Genomic DNA, 21,451 nt, shown 5'->3' with positions numbered 1-21,451 from the left:
GATTTATTAAGGCTATGTAAGGAAATCTTATGGCTTACAGAGACAAGCTCTTGTTTTGCCTTAAAGCAAAGTAGGTGTTCACCTTACTCTCCTTCTATCTTAGAAGATTTTATGTCATTTTTAATCTACTCTGAAGTTGTTTCATAGGGAAGGTAATGCGTAAATAAGATTGCTTATATTTTTATTGTCTGCCTCATTTTTTTTTTCCTGTCAGCTTTTGGTTATTTTCTTTTCCTGTTTCTTTGGCTCAAAAAAATTGCGCTGTCCCTGAAAATCTGTTTTGAATCACCGAAACGAAAACCTTAATCTTAAAAAGGTATATAAATGGTCAAAAATCGAATTAATTGGCGGCTTTCAAAATAATTATGACTACTACATTTTGTTATCATTTTTTTTCTTTATCATTCCAATGGTTTTAATTGATTCCCTAAATAGATTTAGAATTTGTTAGGATTGGTGGATGTTTTTATGGATCAAAATGCAGAGTAGAGGCAGAGGCAGAGATAGTTCTTCCATTTTTAATACTGAAGTAAATGGTACAAAAACATAAGTCCTGACATAACAGGCTGGGAACCCAGAAACCAGAAACTAGACATGCTCAGGTGAAACATACAAGAAAAAATTAAGCAATGAAGAGGATCCAGCAATGAGGGACCACTCAGGAGGTGTATATATGGAGACAGAACAAAGAAAGTGCTAATTAGCTGATATGGAGCAGGTGTGGATAGAATTAACTAGAATGGAGCTGAGGAAAGGAGACTGGCACAAGTGGGCAACAGAGAGTAACTCAAAAAATAACACTACTTAAATAACACAAAATGGAAAGAAACCAATGACCAACAAAACAGAATGATATAAATAACTAAAAACTCAAAAAGAAGCTTAAACAGAAGTCCAAAAAGGGCAGAATCATAACACAATATGTATTAAAAGGATTTAAAAAATTTACAGATGGGCGTAGGTGACAGGCAGTTTTATATTCTGAAGTGACCTTTCTCTGTTACTCTTCACAATGTGTTTTACATGAATGTAACTTTGCATACTGTATGCAAATTCCTTTTTTCTAAACCTTTGTCCCCAGTCTAAATGTTGCATAGTTTATCAAAAGATGATGATGTAAAACAATGAAAAACAAAAAACAATGGATTCAATGCATGTTGACATGGCAACACCTTTTTTTTCCCTCCCCCCTTGTCAAGATGTCTCATAGTAGCAGATTTTCTCTGGCTTTATGTTGCTATATAGTAATAATGATCTTAGCTTAATCTTACAAGCATTCTTCAATTTTATTCACACTCCTGTTATCCAGAGTTGTGTAATTATATAGCACCATTATTAAAGGCTGTTCTAATAAAACACACACTAAAAATGTCCGCCCTTGAGATACTGTAAATAGGCAAGATTTCCCAATAGTCTAATTTTTTATCTGATGTCCAAGGCAGGATTATGTCATATCAATACCAGCAAAATGAAATAAAATACCTAAACAAAGACTAGAACTAACAACAGCTAATCAAAGATATAGATAGAACAAGGTCCATTCTTGGACCTGCTACATTAAAAGCAACATACAACAATTCATTAATTTCACAGTTTGATGAGATTGAAGAACAATAGATATTTAGAAATTAATAAAACAACAAATAAACAAACAAAAAACACATCTTCTTCAATAGCAAAATTTAGAAAAAAATATTTTGTCACTGAGGATCTGTTTGTCTTTTTTCATTTGGAGTGAACTATATATATCATCATAATTATACATTATATAATGAAATTTGTTCTCTACAGTTAACCAAATTTAGGGTGTGGTGAGTTTTTTGCAGAGCTCCTAAAGCGACTGTCACACCTTGACAAACTTAGACCAGCGTATGCCTGACATACGAAAAGTTAGGCAAAAAACGCAGGCATACGTTGGATAAGTTATAGGATATGTCTTGTATAAGTTATGAGCACACTGAAGTATACTGGCACACGTCGACATGTACGGCAAGAAATTTTTAGCATGCTCAAAATTTTTCTGATGTATGCCAGCGTATGCCATATGTGGGGCATGAGTAACAGGTAAGTTATCTGATCGTTGACATACGCAAATTGTACGTTACTCATAAGTCATTGTGTCTAGCTTCTCCAGAACCTATGAGTAACTTGTGCATAACTTATATGTAAGTTATCATGAACCCATCTCCAGTGCATATCAACTATCGATGCTGCCGTGCGTTATGCATAAGTTAAACAGTCATTGGATAAAGGTTCTGGACTCATCATTAATATGCCATATATACGTCCAAAATTGAAAAAATACATAGAAAGTTCAGGGTATGCAAGCATTTGTGGGATTCTGGGACATCTGGCATACACTGTCTAAATTGGCAAGGTGTGACAGGGCCCTATACAGAAGAGGATTAGGGCCACTGAAAAAAAAAAAAGTTAACTGATTTTTAAATTTTATTTCAGTATGAGAAAAAAAAGCCAGAATTCTGACTTTTTCTCAGAATCCTGACTTAAATCTCAGAATTTTGACTTTAATTCTGACAGGTAACAAACATGTTAGCATCTACCGGTAGCCATGTCTGTTTTAGAGACTAAACTACAGTAGCTCTCTTGTTTTAATCACCTTCTGCACTTTCATTAATGAAATAGCATCACCGGGGACCCCTCGGGCACGTAAAAAGTCACCTAATACATTTTTCTTCATTTTCCACGAATGTGTCACTGGCCCTCCCAAACAACTCTTCTCTTTGTCAGTGAAGCTGAGTTCTCCCACATCTCTTCCTTCATGGTGCCTGTCAACATTAAGATCCACAATTATTAGATTAAAGTCAGAATTCTGAGATTAAAGTCAGAAATCTGAGAAAAAAGTCTGAATTCTGAGATTAAAGTCAGAATTCTTTGATTAAAGTCAGAATTCTGAGAAAAAAAGTCTGAATTCTGAGATTAAAGTCAGAATTCTTTGATAAAAGTCAGAATTCTGACTTTTTTCCCATATTAAACTGAAATCAAATTAAAAAATCTGTTAACATTTTTTTTCCAGTGGCCCTAATCCTCTTCCGTAGCCCTAATCTGACCATGTAGATGTTGGATAAGTTTTCCGTGGAACTTTGGCTTCTACTTTTCTCATTAACTGTCTTAAACTTATATCACACCTTATTTCCACACATACATTTTATTTAAGTGAAACAGTTTAGAACAACACTGCATTTATTAAGTACATTACTATTCTAAACCAGAAGCCCCATGCTGAAAATTTTAACAATATATATAGGCACTTTAGCATAGTAAAGTTGTGGAAGAAAGAGCAGATTAACCAAGGTTGAAATAAATGTGCTGCTAAGTTAGGTGGAGAGTCAGATAGATATATTTGGTGTCCAATAAAATATCTTCATGAGTTTTTTAAGTGTCAAACCAGAAGTGTGTTGAATTTGCTGTATGGTCTAATTTTGAAATTGTCAGGGTATTTTTCAAACCCTAGTAGACCCCACATATGAAGATAACAATTGTAGATCTAGCAGTTTTATGCAGCTTCAATGAAAGCACAGAACACCACATGCTAACAGATTTCTTTCAAGAAAATTTAGATGTTACAGACCTCTCAAGATAAAACTTGAATTTAAATTATCAAATTTAAATTATAAGAAAAACTAAGAAATCTTGTTATGTTAAAGAAGTTCATGCTAAACAGTGAGTAATTTTTTTCTTTAGAAAATGCTTTCCGATTTGCTAAATATCAGTTACCTGGTTGCATCCTTTTATGTGCTCAAGAAAACACACACACGACAGAGCATTAGGCTTGGTCAATCTAGAATAAATGATTTCCCAGATTTTGGATTGGAGAGGTCCCAAGGTCCTCTAGTGCAGACCCACTAACTAACACACCTCACACAGCAGGATTATTATTATGATTATACTGAGAGCCATCACAATGATAGGGGCCTCTCTTCCCTTTCTCAGATTAAAAAAAAACCAAACAAAAACAATAACATCTGTTACCATAACTATGTAGATTTTAATGTCACCAGATGAATATGAACCCATTCAATAGCTTGTTAAATGAGTAGGGGGAAAAAAATTAGTACATTTATTTACCAAAATTGTCCTCAATTGAGTCATAACATTACTGAAGTAGAAATTGTTGAACCATGGGAAGACTGTTCAAAGAATTGCACAGCCTCACTTAATATATCTGGAAACCACCATATAGGATTCAAATCTGGGTCTCAGACCTGATTGTTCAAAGGGAAATAAAGACAAAATTAAAGTTAGCCTTATATCAGAACATGGAGAAGATTTCCAGAATTAAATAACTGAAGTTTAAAGTCCCTTTTACACATACTGTCAGTCTCAGTCATTTACTGGGACAACACCCGGGTCAAAAAAGAATTAATTTTTTTCCTGTTTGCAAATTAGTCTCCATTAATTACCGGGTTAGCTTTTTCCACACCTAACCTTGCAATGGTGGAATGGATATACTGTACCTAATAGTTAGGCAATAGTAACGCAACAGATATATATATTAAACTGATATAAAAGAGAATTTTTGTTAGAAATTAGTCTGCAAAATGGCTGATTAGCTCTAAAAGATAATGCCAACATACGGCAGAAATCAGGAATGTTGTTAGGCCAAGCATCACTAAACAATTAAACAGAAAAATGTGTGCCTTATTCCGTAATTACATAGCTCTAATAACACTAGAACTTTCACAGTAATTTAGCCTCTATGATATTAGGTCTTTTTTTTTTTTTTTTTTTTTTTTTACAGTGTCCTGTCTGGCAAGGTGGCAATAAGAATAATTGTCTTGATGCCAAAAGGAGCCCAACAGATTTTACTTTCGCAAGTGTAGCGGTATCGCAATTGCCATACCGCTCCACTTGTTTCATGTATATAAATTGCTTTATTATAATTATGCAGGGAGTTTTACAGTTCATATGGACACTGCAATGTAAGTAGAGCAGAAAAACAGAAGAAGAAGAAGGAAAAAGAAAAAGAAAAAAACAGGACAAAAGATGAAAGAAAGAGGAGATAGGAAGGAGATAATGACAAAACATTTTCAGTCTGCTTCAACACCTGTAATGAGATGGAGAAAAAAAAAAAAAAAAAGAAAAAAGAACAGCACAACCAAAAAACATGGTACGAGATATACAATAAAGCAAACACCTTGAAACTATCACTAAAGTAATATTATTAAGTCTGACATGTACTCTGTGTTACCTGAAGATATGAATGTGGGGTTTCTGTTTGGAAGTGAATCTCTAAGTACCTGAAGCCTAGCACCTGTAGTTGTTTGTGAGGGTGAACTTGTGCATGTAAAGTTTTAACCATAGAAAAAAATGCTCAATAGTGGTTGTGGAGAGCCGGAGAGGCACACCCCCCAGAGCACTGAGTCCAGCGCCGGGAGACCCAAAGCCCCAGGCGCCCAAGGGGACCCCAGAAGCGAAGGCACCAAGGCGGGGCCAGCCCCGGAAATCAGACCCCACCAAGGCAGGAGGAGAGACAGCCACGAGGAAGCCCCCCAGCCACCGCCATGCCGGCGCCCCGGGGAGCCGCGAGGACGAGTCCGCGGGCCCCGCCGGCAGCCGGCCACCCCGAAGTAGGGCCGGGCGCCGAACACCAGCCCCCCCACGGCGCCGACCGAAACGCCCCAGCCCCACAGAGCACCGAAACACGCCCCGCCCCCCAGCACCAAGCCCCGGCGACCGGCCGCAACACCCACCGCGACCGCACCACCCAGGAAAACACTAAGACGGCCCCGCCCCCGGCCGGGGCCCATGCGCATCCGCCGCGAACCGGCCACGAGCGCCGCGGGACCCCCCCCAAAACGCCCCCCCGGCCAAAAGCGCAGCCCCACCCCACCAAGACCGATGCCAACAGCGCGCAACGAAACACACCGCGCACAGAATCAGCCCGAGAGCAGAAAAGCCGCCCGGCGCAAAACCGCAAGAGGAGCAGACCGCAGCCGGCGCAACCACCCCCCCCAGCAGCCCGAGGGGCAGCACAAAGCCAGAGCGGAGCGAACCGCGCCGCCCCCCCCACCGGACGATGCCAAAGCAGCCCAGCCACATCCGCCACCCCCCCCGCAGCCCGCACCAGGCCCCGACACGCGGCCAGAGCAGCTCCGCCGCCCCGGCCCCCCACCACGCGCCGGTCATAGCCACCCCAGGCCCACACCCGCCCCGCAGCCCCACCCGCCGCGATCAGTGGGAACAGAGCAGCCCCGCCATGCCTCCAGGAGGGAAAACCCACCCGAATACCCAGCCAGCGCAGCCAGCCCGCCCAGACCGGCCCCACAACACTACCCCCCGCCGGAGCCGCCCGGACCCCCACACACCAGCGGCGCGCCGCCAGCAGGACCCCCACCCAGCAGGCCCGCCTGCCCCCCGAGAAAACAGACATGCCAAACCCCCCAAAGAAAAAAAAGAGAAAAAAAAAAAAAAAAAAAAAAAAAAAAGGGGCCCCCACAATGCGACAGCGGACACCAGACACCAACCCGCCCGCAACCGCTCCCCCCCACCGAGGAAGAGAAAAAAAAAAAAAAGAAGATATTAGGTCTTGATGCAGTAAATTGCCAGGTCAGTTTTACCAGGTAAGTCAGACTAGTTAGTCTTTAAATCACTTACTGGTTAAACACCAAGATACATTACAGACGTGTAAGTGAAAAAAACCACGCAGACCTCTCAGTTCCTCTAATACTCAGTATTAGGGCTTTCACGAAAAATCCCCTAATACATAATTAAGCTGAATCTACTCACATCTGGAAAACTCAGAAGTTACTGAACATTATTTATTTACATTTGTAGTCCAACTTTCTTCGCCTACATAATCATTTTATTATTAATTTTATTATTTTGTGTAATCCTTTTATCATGTTTAATTATGAATTTTGATTCACTTTAAATTATTTAACTACAGCTACCTTTAAAACTCTATTCATATTAATTTATAATAATAAGCTAGCCTAGGCTAGCGCTAGCTTAGCATTGCTATGGCTTCTCTCTCTCCCTCCCTTGACTCTTTTCCAACTCTTCCTTCTTCCTCTCCTCTCTCCTGCTCTCTGTGTCAGATGTTCAGTTATTCCTCTGCCTCCTTTAGTGATAATGGGATGTGTAATAAGTGTAGTATTTTTGTAGCTTTGGAGGCGAGGGTGTCAGAGTTAGAATCCAGGCTTCAGGCTGTTGAAGTAGGCCCCCCACGTAGCTGTCCTCCAAAAGTGCCTGAGCAGCCAGGCGATTGGGTAACCGTACGCAGAAAGCGTAGTCGTGGATCTCTGCCCACTGGTCACCACCAACCCGTTCACGTTTCTAACCGGTTTTCCCCACTCAGTGACACACCCACTGAGAAGCCCACTCTGGTGATTGGCAGCTCCATAGTCAGAAACGTGGCATTAGAGACACCAGGGACCATAGTCAAATGTTTGCCGGGGGCCAGAACGGGCGACATAAAATCCTACCTGAAACTACTGGCTAAGGATAAGGTTAAATACAGTAAGATTGTTATTCACGCTGGTGGTAATGACACCCGGTTACGCCGATCGGAGGTCACTAAAATTAGTGTTGCTTCGGTGTGTAAGTTTGCCAAAAAAATGTCGGACTCCGTAATTTTCTCTGGTCCCCTCCCTGATCTGACCAGTGATGACATGTTTAGCCGCATGTCGTCATTCAATCGCTGGTTGTCTAGGTGGTGCCCTGAAAACAACGTGGGCTACATTAATAATTGGCAATCCTTTTGGGGAAAGCCTGGTCTGATTCGGAGAGACGGCATCCATCCCACTTTGGATGGTGCAGCTCTTCTTTCTAGGAATCTGGCCACATTTATTAGTCCTCCAAAACCCTGACCACCCAGGGTGCAGACCAGGAAGCAGAGTTGTAGTTTAACACACATCTCTGCAGCTTCTCTACTGTTACCCACTCTTTACTCCATCCAGACAGTGTCTTGCCCACGACCAAAATCTAATAAATTAGCAAAGATTCCCAAAGGAGTAAATCATGATAATCTAATTAAAATCAAAATAACTCCAATTGGGGAAAAAGTTAAAACAATTAAATGCGGTCTGTTTAACATAAGATCGCTTTCCTCTAAAAGTCTACTAGTTAATGACTTGATTTGTGATAATCACATTGACTTGTTTTGCCTTACAGAAACCTGGCTGCAGCAAGAGGATTATGTGAGCATAAATGAGGCAACTCCTTCAAGCTATTTAAATTTTCACATCCCCAGAAGTTCTGGGCGAGGAGGAGGAGTAGCAACAATCTTCGAGTCTGACTTACTGATTACTCCCAAAACAATTAATTCCTACAACTATTTTGAACATTTAACCCTTAATTTCCCTGATCCAAATTTCAAGGCAAGAAAACCTCTTCTTTTTGTAACTTTGTATCGTCCACCAGGTCCTTACTCTGAATTTTTAGATGAGTTTTCAGAGTTCCTTTCTGATTTGGTATTAAATACTGACAGGGTCATCATAGTGGGAGATTTTAACATCCATGCTGACATTGAAGGCGATAGCTTAAGAGCAGCCTTTAATGCTATCTTAGACACTATTGGCTTTGTTCAAAATGTGAATAGTCCCACGCATTCTCATCTTCATACTTTGGATCTTGTGCTGACATACGGCATAGAATGTGAAGAAATAACAGTATTTCCTCACAACCCTGTCCTCTCTGACCACTTTCTAATAACCTTCAGGATTACTTTAACAGAGTTCTCCTCCCCCAAAAGAAGGTTCAATTTTAGTAGATCTTTATCAGATAGTGCAGTTATAAATTTTAAAGAATCTGCTTCACTTTCTCTCTGCTCTGTGTCACTGAGCAGTGCTGCAGAGTGCAAAAGCTTAGCTTATTCCCCTTCACAGGTTGATGATTTTGTTGAGGGGGTTGCTAGTTCTCTGCGTATTGCCTTAGACAACGCAGCTCCTTTGAAAATGAAAACCGTTAAAAATAGAAAGCTTTCTCCTTGGTTTAATGCAGAGCTGCGTACTTTGAAGCAAAATGCTAGGAAACTGGAGAGAAAATATCGCTCCACAGGCCTGCGAGAGTCCTTCCTAGTCTGGAAAAATGGTTTACTGCTGTATAAGAGGACCCTTTGTAAAGCAAGAGCAGCATACTTCTCCTCATTAATAGAGGAGAATAAGAATAATCCTAGATTTCTTTTTAATACAGTTGCCAAACTCACCCAGAGCCATAGCTCTGTTGAACCGTCCATTCCACCTGCTCTTAGCAGCAATGATTTTATGGGATTCTTTATAAATAAGATTGATCTTATTAAAAATAAGATCATAAGCACTCCTCTATCCGCGATTGTACCTGAGGTAGTCATGGAATCTGAACCGGGTTTAGACTGCTTTGATCCAGTTGAACTCTCTGAATTAGCAAAATTATTGTCTTCATCTAAGCCTTCAACTTGTATGTTAGATCCAGTTCCAACCAGGTTATTTAAGGAGGTATTCCCTTTGATCTCCTCCTCCATTTTAGATGTGATTAATCTATCTCTGTTACAGGGATATGTACCTAAAGCTTTTAAGATTGCTGTAATTAAACCTCTGCTTAAGAAACCGTCTCTTGACCCAGATGACTTGGTCAATTATAGACTTATATCCAATCTTCCTTTCTTATCCAAAATTCTTGAGAAAGTAGTTGCCAAACAAGTTTGCGATCACTTCCACCATAATGAACTTTTTGAAGAGTTTCAGTCTGGCTTTAGAGCTCATCATAGCACTGAAACAGCTCTGGTGAAAGTCACTAATGATATTCTCATGGCCTCAGATAATGGACTTGTATCTGTGCTCGTCCTGTTGGATCTTAGTGCTGCATTTGATACAGTTGACCATAATATTCTTTTAGAAAGGCTTGAATATTTTGTTGGAATTAAAGGAACAGCACTAGACTGGTTTAAATCTTATCTATCTGATCGAATTCAGTTTGTTCATGTTAATGATAGATCTTCAACACGCTCAAAGGTTACCTGTGGAGTACCACAGGGATCAGTGCTAGGACCAATTCTCTTTACTTTATACATGCTCCCAATTGGTAGAATTATTAGACAGCATGGGATTAATTTCCACTGTTATGCTGATGATACCCAGCTATATCTGTCTATAAATCCAGATGAAGCTAACCCATTACATAGATTACAGGCATGTCTTGAAGACATAAAAACCTGGATGACTCTTAATTTTCTGCTTCTGAATGCAGACAAAACAGAAGTTATAGTCTTTGGACCAGAGTCTCTGAAAAAGAAACTGATTAGCCAGTCACTTCATTTGGATGGGATTAAACTGATTTCAGATAATAAAGTAAAAAATCTTGGTGTTATTTTTGATCAGGACCTGTCATTTAAATCCCATATCAAAGAGGTTTCTAGAATTTCCTTCTTTCATCTGAGGAACATTGCAAAAATTAGAAATATCCTGTCCAGGGGTGATGCTGAGAAACTAGTCCATGCATTTGTTACTTCAAGGCTGGACTATTGTAATTCTTTACTCTCAGGAAGTCCACAAACTGTAGTTAAAAGCCTTCAGCTGATCCAAAATGCTGCAGCCAGAGTTCTAATGAAAATGAAAAAGAGAGATCATATCTCTCCTATCCTGGCTTCTCTTCATTGGCTTCCTGTTAAATCAAGAATAGAATTTAAAATCCTCCTTCTCACATATAAAGCCTTAAATGGCCAAGCTCCATCTTATATCAGAGATCTGATTGTTCCTTATGTTCCTAACAGAGCACTTCGCTCTCAATCTGCAGGTTTACTAGTGGTTCCTAGAATTTCTAAAAGTAGAATGGGAGGCAGATCTTTTAGTTATCAGGCTCCTCTCCTGTGGAACCAACTACCAGTTTTAGTCCGTGAGGCAGACACCCTGTCTACTTTTAAGGCTAGGCTTAAAACTTTCATTTTTGATAAAGCTTATAGTTAGGGTGGCTCAGGTTATCCTGAGCTATCTCTATAGTTATGCTGCTATAGGCTTAGACTTTTGGAGGACATAGGGACCCCCATTTCATCATTCTGCTTCATTCTCTCTCTGTTCTCCTATTCTGCAGAATCTGTTAGTTCAATCTCTAACCTTCTGCTCTCTCTGCTTTTCCTCAGAGTAGCTTTGCCTCGTCTGTTCCTGTTTGGCTGTGACGTCATCCTGGAAAAAAACATCAGCTGTGCTGCTTCTATCAACACCCTTGTTAATAGATGTTGGAGATCGGCCTGTTTTCCAGTGTGGTCCTGTTTCTCTGACCGTGACTGAGTGGATGTGCTCTCTTCGTCCTCTGGCATGGGAGCTGCCTTGGAGCTCGTCTGCCTGGCTGTGTGTTTCCTGGACGGGGCCGCCTTTTACAGCTGCTTTTTGTATCTCTGCTTCTGTCTCCTTGAACCCCAGTCGGCCTCGGCAGATGGCCGCTCACACTGAGCCTGGTTCTGCTGGAGGTTTCTTCCTGTTAAAAGGGAGTTTTTCCTCTCCACTGTCGCTACAAGCATGCTTAGTGTGGGGGATTGTATTTGAGTCAATGAGTCAATGCAATCAACTGGTTTTCCTTAGATAGAAAACTTTGTATCAATTTGACTGTATGATCTGGTTGAACTGTAAAGTGCCTTGAGATGACATGTGTTGTGAATTTGGCGCTATATAAATAAACTGAATTGAATTGAATTGAATTTATTTATAATAAATAATAATACTTTTTTTTCCCTCTCTCCAAATATGTCACTGCAATGTAGGTTTTTTCTGTATGTTCTCTATTATTTATTTATCTGTTTTCTTTTTTCATATAGCACTTTGAATTGTTGTGTTACTGAAATGTGCTATATATTTAAACTTGTCATGCCTTGCCTCAAAGAGGGGAAAGATCTAGGTAAAAATCAACAAGATTATCTTGCCGTGTGCACCAGGCTTAGGAGTGTTTGTCTGTTGCTTCCTTCTTACAGCTATTTTACCTTTCACTATTGTTGGTATACTCACATAAACACATACAAGGGTGAGTGTAGTTTTAGGGCGTCGGTTTGGATCAGATTATTAGATTTCAGTTCCTGTAGTCTAGGCATGCATAGTGAGGGGATCCTGAGGGGACACCCTGCCATCCGGCAATGACAACAGTGTGCCTCAACTGTCATCTCTAGCAATGACGTTGGTAGAATAATTTCCTGATGCCTTCCCTCTTTGTCAGTATGGCAAAGCACCATTTTCAGTAACGCAAAGCAACATTGATTGCTGGAGTCTCTTACCATGCATATACACACTTATAGATAAAAGATTCAAATACCAAAAATGATGCAAGCTATTCTGAAATAAACAGTTTTTTTTTTTAAAAGATCCCAAGATCACAATAGAATATATTCCCTATATATATATATATATATATATATATATATATATATATATATATATATATATATATATATATATATATATTAGGGAATTTAGGGGCAACCAACATTAGCATAAATAAGATATCCACTACACTTTGTTTTTCACTTTTAGGAACTTAAAATAACTGCTGCACAGGAGTTTGGACATGTTTATGTTCACTGAGCATAGACCCTATTACTGCTATTGAGGTAAACCAATGTTTTAAATGAGGTTATTGCTTTTGTAAATGTATAAAGCATCGATACATAAATGTAGCTGCCCCTCCCCCACATGGTGTTTCACAATGATTGTTAGTGCTACACTCTGGAGCCAAGGAACCATAGTGGTAGATTAGAGGATAATAGTGGTAGACCAGGGACTCCTATTGGGCAACCAACGCCACAACAGGAAAAGACTGTCACTGGCTGGGACTAACTCTAGATACTAACTGCCAAGGTCCATAGGACGACAGTGGTAGATTGGAAAAGCCTGCCAGGAGGACAAAGAGATATAGAACAGGGAAGAGGTGCTCGCTTTCCAGGAGCAAGACAACAGTACACCAGAGAAGCAGCAAGGCCAAATGAGAAGGTTGAAGCTTTGACTCAAGAGCGGGAGATTGAAGGCGGACAGTGGTACATTTGAGAAGCCTGAAGGGGAGAGTCCACTTAAGTAGGGACAGGGTTAGGGTTAGTCTCTCTTTGGTGGGGGGCCGGGTTTGAAGCCGGAAGAAGATGGGTTAGTGTGGCAGTGACACTGCTCCCCTTCCCCCCATCCGGGTGTCAGGTTCGCCTACTGGGTCATCCGGCAATACCAGTGCTGCCGGGTCCTCGGTCCTGAGATTATTGGATGTGAGTTTTATGTGTGAATGTGCGTCCGCGTTTTTTTTTGTTTTTTTTCCACAGAGACTGTTTGTTGCGATTGGGGGCACTAGGGTGGGAAGGCATGATTGAGACTGTGTATGTTTCTGGTCAGGTTCTGGTCTGAACTGCTCCCTCTCTCAAGAACATCTCAAGTCTCTGCTAAGTGACTTGACCGATTCCCCACGTCCTGCCCCCCTCTGCTGGCTGGTGCTTTGGCTTGCCGGCACACTGACAGTGCTCAGTGTTTGGGGGTGGATGCCCGGGCAGGTACTGACTTATTCCTGGTGGATGCTTGGCGGTCGGGGGAGGGGCACAGAATTATAATAAAGCTATTTATATGCATAAATCAAGCGGAACACTATGGTCATAGCCGTGGTGCTCTACTTGTGAAAGCAAAATCTGTTGGGCTCACTTTTTGGCATCAAGCCAATTATTCTTATTGCCACATTGCCAGACAGGACGCTGTTGAAAAGTAAAAAATAAAACAGATTTTTAAGAATCTATTTGCAAAGCTCTTGCCAACCTAAACTCTCAAGACTAATACCTAAACATGAAGTGGTCTTTGGTAAAATACATGTAGCTCCCACTTGGCTTACACCATATGATGGGTAACTGAATATGGTGTAACTCCGTGTCCGGTGTGTCCACCAGAGCTACTCCCAGTTTGTCCATTAGTCCAGTGAGTTTTTGATTAAAAAAAGTTTAGTCTCTGCTATGCTCCATTAGTTTACATCACAGCCACATCCAGTCCCTGATCAGTTAACACAAATTGACAGAAAAGTTTAGATTTCGGAATTTCAGGGTAATTTCAATTTGCTATGTTCGCAGTTCTCCATCACTCTATCATTGCGTCCAGCTTGCCTAGTGCTCTTCTGTTTTGCTCTGGTCAACAAATTTACACCTTGTACATTGCTTGAAATGTGTCTTTCACATAGCTGACCGTATCTTCGCTCTTGAACATGCATTTACATGAAACTCCTACATGTCAATCAAGTGTGGAGTACCCTAACAACAACCGTATTCAAGCCTTTTTAATAATTCCTTCCTACTTTGTGAGTTCTGATCAAACAACTTCATATATTTACCTTTTCAAATCCGAAGTTGAAGAGCCATTCTCCTGCTCTATGAAGAGGAAGTGTTTTAGGTACTTTTCTCTGGAATGCAGCTTGTTGTACCAGCTTACGAATAGAATAAATGTTTTGCAACTCACTTGAAAGAAAAAGGGTTAAACTATTCTATACTCACCTTAGAAAGGACATTTTTAAAGCAAGTTGGATATATAATTTATATCCATTGAATTCCAATTGCCTGTTTTATTATTCCTGCTGATCCACAAAGAATGCGATATCAATCAGGTTTCAAAAGAGAAGAAAGTTAGGGTAGGGTTAAGTTTATTATTTTGTGATTCTGTTCTTACTTTAACACTATTAGCTTTCAGATGTCAAAACGTTTTACAAGAATATCTGCAATTTGTACTGCAAATCCACACTGATACAGTATAACAACTAATGCTGGCATTTGACTTTACAAAGAGGTGTTTCTTCTGAAAAAGATTTCTAAACTATAAACAGTCACTCAAGAGCTGTGCTGAGGTACAGTAAGGCCAGTATAATGTATCTATAAAGTGGCATTTGCTCTTAGATACCTAAACTTGTAACTACAAGGACTGTGGCAGTATCAACAGTTTGAATTACTGACTGTCATGTATATCAGATGTAAAAAAAAAGTGAAAATACATATTGGATTTCTGCAGCCTGCTGTAGATTTCAATTGTATACTGTAGAAACAAAAAAAATTTTAAAAAAGTATTTTTGGAGACTCAGTGAGTACCCATGTATTTCTTTTAGGTCCTCTCAACCCTTTGGTCCGGGGCTTATCAGTCCATGTAAGATCTTGAAAAATTATCTTTCAATTAGTTTTACTCATACTTCTATTACCTATGGTAACACTCGCATGAGTATTGCTTGTGCACGAAATGGTTTAATAAATCAAGTTATTTTATAAACATGAGGCCACACTTTCACTGAAATATGTGCTGTCAATGTGACAGCCTGATAAAACCACTGAGGGTTGTATAAATCAGCTGAAAATGCTGCTTTCTCAGATGTCATGCATAGTTGGAATGCATGCTGTGACAAAAGACTCATACTGGCATCTTCAAATCCATCACATCTCCTCACTGTCTGATTAGTGAGTATAAGGAGGCAGGAGTACATGTCAGACTATAAATGAGACTATTTTGGCATAGTGATACTAATTTACTGTTGTTTAGTCTTAATAGATTGAATAAATGAATCAATGAAAGAGTCAATGCTTCCTCTAGAGATTCAGGAGTTCTGACACAGTTACATTAAGTGATTTCACAGTTTAATCCATAAACCTCTGTAACATAGACTTCTAGTCACAGCTTTACATACAATTGTCAACCTCATGGTGTTTTTTTTTTTTTTTAGGTATTTATTAGGACATTATAGCTGTTCTATGTTTGAACTAATTGTGTGATATACATCGTAATGAATTATTTTTCACACAAGCTTACATATATCACCGTTCATAATATTGCTCAAATTTCTGAACCTGTTTGTAACTGTATCTTTTTCTTGGTATAAACACGTTTTTCAAATAGCTGAATAAACTTCCACTCATACAAAATTTGATCTATTTACTGCATTAATTTTTCTTTTTAATTGGTGTGATGTATTCCAAAATTTAGGATGAGGCAGAATATTTTAATTAGCCCTTCTTCGTAATATTTGTATCAACTTTTAGCACTTCACCAGTACTAACATACAAACATATCCTGTGTACAGTTATATCAGTATGATGCTTGACAGCTGGGTGCTCCATTTAAAAAGTCTCTTCTTAACTTTTCCAAACATATTTTGTGTATGAGGCTCAGTCTTTGTCTCACCGGACCTCCCTCCAGTGGAAATGTGGATTTTCCATGTCAACAAATTATGGGCAACTGCAACTTTCAGCTTAACTTAAACGTGTTTTGTGTTTTATACAGGGCTTTGTTTCTTATTCTTTTTTTCTTTTTGTGTGTCCTGATTTGCTAATATAGCCCTGGGAATAGATGTCTCAGAAGTAGAGGATAGCCCAACAGGTTTACTTTCACAAGCAGAACATTATTCTGTATATATATCTAATTTGTCGGCACCATCAACACCAAGTTAAATTCCTTTTAAGTGCAAGCCTACTAGGCAATAAATCTAAATCTGATTCATATTACTGTTACCGTAAGACTCCGCTTTGTACTTTATTTAAAATTATTTAGGGAATAAAATTGTGTACAACAAGCAGGGAGGTGAGAAGGAAAGAGGTGATAAGAACTAAGGGGAGAGAGAAATCTATAGAGACAGGAAAGACAGAACCCGCAGCAGAAATAGACAACACTGAAGATATACAGTAACTCATAGAAGTCTGCTTCCAACCGTGAGACAAGAGGGACGGAAAACAGAGAACATAACAGCAAAAAGAAGACAACAAACAACCAAAGTAAACAAAAAAGCTTCCAGGGGGATGGATTTTCCCTTAGATATCAATGTATGGTGAAAACAAAACCTATGGTGATTACACAGTATTATGTTTATATATTATATAATTTATATATTAAGGTTTATATATTTTAAGGTTTATCTTAATCAGAAATATAGGTCGAAAGCTGAATATAGACAGAATCTTTGTCATGTTTTAGGAGGAGACCAATATTTGCAGAATTCATATTTGGTGGAAGCCTGCCCTTCTCCTCGGTGTCCTGTAGCATTCTGTGGAATGTTGGTTACAAGATATTCCAGAATTCTGGATAGAATTCTACTGGAAATCCATCAGAGCCTTATTATCTGCCATGCCTTTCAGAGCTTCCTACAGTTCATCTGCTGTTAGCGGTGAATTCTGGCTCCTGGCCTGATTATCAGATAATTGAGGAAGTGTTACTTTGTCTAAATAAATTATTAATGTCACCAGCAAATGAGTGTATTGTTGATGAGTATATAGCTTTATAAAAGTGTATTCAATAATCTGTTTTCTGGCACAGCAAATACCAGATTTACAGTAACTGTACTTGTGTTACTCCATTACAATACTCTAAATCATTTTGTGTGTTTGTTTGTATTCTTTTTCTCTTTTAGATGTTCAAAAGACTCTAAAGGGAGATTTGGACAATATATTTCTTCAAACAGAAACTCTCACCAAAACAGATCTGAGAGGAATGAGGACAACAAATTCCAGAAAGTAAAGTAAAGTTTTTACTCCAAATCCTTTCCTCCTATTTTGTGGAACCAATCTTGCCACTCTGAGCTTCATTTATGTTTATTTTCAAATCTTAAAATCTTACAGCACATAAAAGTAGACCAGTAGGGTATACTATGTTATTAATGCCAACAGAAAAAAAAAAATTCAAGCAATCCTTTGAACCGAGGGTATAGATATTGACCATTTTGATTCTCATTCTTCACAGCTTTTAGCTGGAAAACTGAAGATCAGAGTTCTGAAGGATGACATATCAATAGGTGAGAGTTTAAAACTATAATTAAGCACAGCTTCAACATGTTTGTACCATAAAGTAGACCACAAAATAATACAAAATATTTGGACCTGTCAATCTATCGGTTATCCTTTTTAAAAGCATATTGGAACCAATTCCAATTTAAATGCCTTAAACATGGGTACCATAGTATAGTTTTGAGTTGAGAGATATTTCTAGCAATAGGTACAGCTTATAATGTAGGCTCAGACAGTTTTCAAATATATACAGTATTAGCACCAATGGAGCATTTGGTTCTCAATGTTAATGCCTCTATGAGTGCCCCCCAGATGTACTATAAGTATTAATTACACAAATCAGAAAGTTGGACAGGCTGCTGTTACCCTAAAACTTAGCTTAAAAACACTGGTGAAGATTCTCTGTCATCCACGTCATAGTAGAAGCCATAAAGATGCCAAACGACACCATCACAACGGGGTGGAGCCCTTCGTCTGTTTCAATTTGTATAATAAAAAAAAAAAAAAAAAGAACTTTGTTGGACTACTGTATAAAACTGCAAACTCAACGCTATTCCTGAACTTTTGAATTGAGAAAGCTTCCTGGATGGGAAGCGAATCATCTTCAAACTTGGAAACAAAGTCCAGTGGATTGTTTTTAATTTTCTTTTTTTGGAATTAGCTTAAAAAGCATGGTAACTCTTTCCAAGTGAAGATAGTGTCTGCGTAGTGTAGCATGAGTCATGTTATTACTCATTGATGAAAAGATGTTATAGCCAAATTCACCCACAGTGCAACATTCTGTAGGGTTCTTATCTCAGATGGGATCTTCATGCTGTGGAGTTCATCTTGTTTAGCTGGGGTTTAGATTACTGTATGTGTTTTAGTGTTTTACAGTGGGTGAAATAAGTTTTGAACATGGAACCAATTTTCTCAGGTAATATATTTCTTGAGGTGCTATCAACGTGACATTTTCACCAGATGTCGGTGACAATCACTGAAATCCACATATACAAAAAATCTAATGATAGATGTCAAAAATAAAAATTTGTGTAATAAAGTGAAATCACAGAGGGAAAAGTATTAAACACACTTTCAGAAATTTATTTAATACTTTGTAACAAAAGCCTTTGGAAATGACAGGTTCAAGACGCCTCCTCTATGGGGAAATTGGTAGCATGCATTGCTAAGGTGTGATTTTGGCTCATTCCTCTATGCAAACAGTCTTCAGATCTTTAAGGTTTCCCTGGCCCCTTCTGCTGATCTTTCATTTTTTCTATAGATTTTCTGTTGGACTCAAGTCAGGTGATTGGCTAGGCCATTCTAGCAGTTTTATTTTCTTTCTCTGAAACCTATTGAGAGTTTCCTTGGCTGTGTGTTTGGGGACATTGTCTTGCTGAAACCCACATTTTATCTTCATCATCATCAAGGTAGATGGATGTAGATTTTATCAAGAATGTCTCTATATTTTTCCATTCATCCTTCCTTGAATTATTTTAAGTTTGCCCATACCATATGCTGTCTAAATGTAGGGCAGCAAACTTTACATGCACTTCAACATGCTTTTTCTTCAGCAATGGAGTCTTGCGTGGTGATTGTACATACAGGCCATGGCAGATGAGTGCACTACTTATTGTTTTCTTCTAAACATTTGTACCTTCTAATTCCAAGTATTTCTAAAGCTCTCCACAAGTAGTATTGGAATCTTGCACAACTTTTCAGATAATTCTTTTCACTTCAAGAACATATCATGGTCGCTTTATGGTGAAATTATGATCTCTCCACTTCCGGTTTATGGTCCCAACATTGCTCACTGGAACATTTAGAAGTTTAGAAATCTTTCTGTAATCATTATCATTTGGAACAATATGGTTGCCAAGGTCTTGTGAAAGCTCCTTGCTTTTACACAACATGAGATATTTCTTGTGTGATACCAGACAACTTTTTATAGGCCATCATTTGGGAGTGAACCAGCTGATAATATTTTGCACTGACAAGGAGTACAGTAGGATTGCTTTTTAATTACTGAGAGATTCTAGGTGGTTTGTTGGCTTTCTATGCCTTGCTGATCCTGCCTTTCTTCACGTGTTCAATACTTTATTCCTATGCCATTCCACATTATTGCACAAAACTTAATTTTGATAAATCTATGGATCAATTTCTTTGTTTGTGTGGATTGCATGGATGGTTACTTACATCTGAAAATGTAATGTTGATAGCCTTACTTTTACAACATTGAAAAGTAAGGCAGGTGCACAAGAGTGTATTTGTTTATATAAAGAAGTGATTCATATAACACTTTGATTTAGGAGGATTCAAAATGTTCTGATATCGGTTATCAAAAATATCTAACAGTAAGTACAGCTGGGATTCCATTTATATTGTTAGTTGGTGCTGCAAAAGGTTGTTTTGGATCATATCATCAGTATGAGATGCATTTCACAACAGAATTGAAATACTTAATTATTCCAGTTGTGCATTAACATTATGCTTACTTTTGTTTGTAAAAAAAAAAATATGATTAGGAAAAAACAAGCTACTTTGAGATCCACACAAGTTCTTCAGCAAAGTCTTGTGCACACTATTTCCTTTTCTTAAAAATGTGCTTGGATTGTGTTTGCCAGTTCATTATGCAAGTACAATCCAAATGTCAATAAAGATAAAGTCCCTGTGCCAGGTGTCAAAATCAGTGTGTTTACTCTTAACAGACCCACCTCAGTCAGCAGCTTCCCATTCTGTCCCTACCTCCGGTACTGGACTGACAAGCAGAGTAAAGGCAACGATCTCAAGACCATGTGAAACCAAGACAACTAAATTAGTAAGGACAGAAATACATTTGATATTTACTCTCTGTGTATTTTAATTTACTCACTTTTAAGGAAACATTTGAAGACAAAGCAACATGTTTTCACTTTGTTATTGCTTACTGGCATCTGTTGCATGAGTCCCTTTATCAGTTGAAATAAAGTTTATGCAGTCTATATTTATCCTTTTGCCAAAGCATAAATATTTACATTTGATTTTAAGCTCAGGTAGTAATGAACCTGAGCTACATTCAGAATTTGAATCTTAAATCGCAAATTTTACTTGTTTTTGCCCATTCTTTTTAACCCTGTTCCTACTCTCTCCCCATTCATCTGTTGATTTCATTTGTATGCATTGTTCTCTGAGATGCCTCTTGATTTACAGTAATTCTGTTCTTTGTCTCCGCTTCACTTTCACTTTCTGCTGTCATTCAGATGCCCATTATCTCCTTATTGTTTCCCTCTTGATCATTAGGTTTATCCATCTTTCTTCGTACCAAACACTTTATCTCCTTACTCCTTTCCCTCCCTTCAATCTGCTTTATAATGAAGTTGTCTTCCCTGTGTCTTGTTTACCTGGGATTCTTTATCTTCTCTCCTCCTTTGCGACACCTCAACTGTCCTATCAAACAGTCGATCTGAGTGTTTGTGTTTGCACTGATAACTGTTTAGTTGGATCCATTCATCGATACTGCCCCTAAGGGCTCTGTTGTTTACTTTTTCTCAGTCTTCTTTCTCCAGCTCTGGAGGTGCGACAGCTACTCCTAAATCTTTGTGTGAAAAAAAGTGAATAACTCCTTGTTATGATTTTTTTCCTTATGTTTTACTATATATTTAGCTGTCTTTAATTTACTACTGATGCCTCCAAGTGATGGCTGTGAGAGCAAGACAGACTCACAGAGAATATGAAGGAGGAGGAGGGGTTGAGTTGGCTGAGTTGACATCCTGCCATTTTATGTTGTGGAATAAGTTATTCAAATCCAGC

At 38.9% G+C, this 21,451-nt stretch overlaps 1 protein-coding gene across 1 annotated transcript in view; it reads left to right on the top strand.

Moving 5' to 3' along the window:
* Positions 1–20,480, top strand: part of zbbx (zinc finger, B-box domain containing) — a gene marked incomplete at its 3' end in the record, with an annotated part of 28,888 nt that extends 8,408 nt beyond the window's left edge. Inside the window, exons 4-6 of the mRNA XM_038285553.1 lie at positions 17,311–17,413; positions 17,640–17,691; positions 20,371–20,480. Coding sequence (XP_038141481.1) covers positions 17,311–17,413; positions 17,640–17,691; positions 20,371–20,480 — 265 coding nt within the window. The remainder of the gene's footprint in view (positions 1–17,310; positions 17,414–17,639; positions 17,692–20,370) is intronic.
* Between the last annotated feature and the right edge of the window lie 971 nt (positions 20,481–21,451).

The sequence above is a fragment of the Cyprinodon tularosa genome, unplaced genomic scaffold (genome assembly GCF_016077235.1).
Source record: "Cyprinodon tularosa strain WSP-4 unplaced genomic scaffold, ASM1607723v1 ctg211, whole genome shotgun sequence".
In the NCBI taxonomy this organism is placed as follows: Eukaryota; Metazoa; Chordata; class Actinopteri; order Cyprinodontiformes; family Cyprinodontidae; genus Cyprinodon; species Cyprinodon tularosa.
Note: the sequence above shows the minus strand (reverse complement) of the source record. Positions and strands in the feature narration are given on the sequence as shown.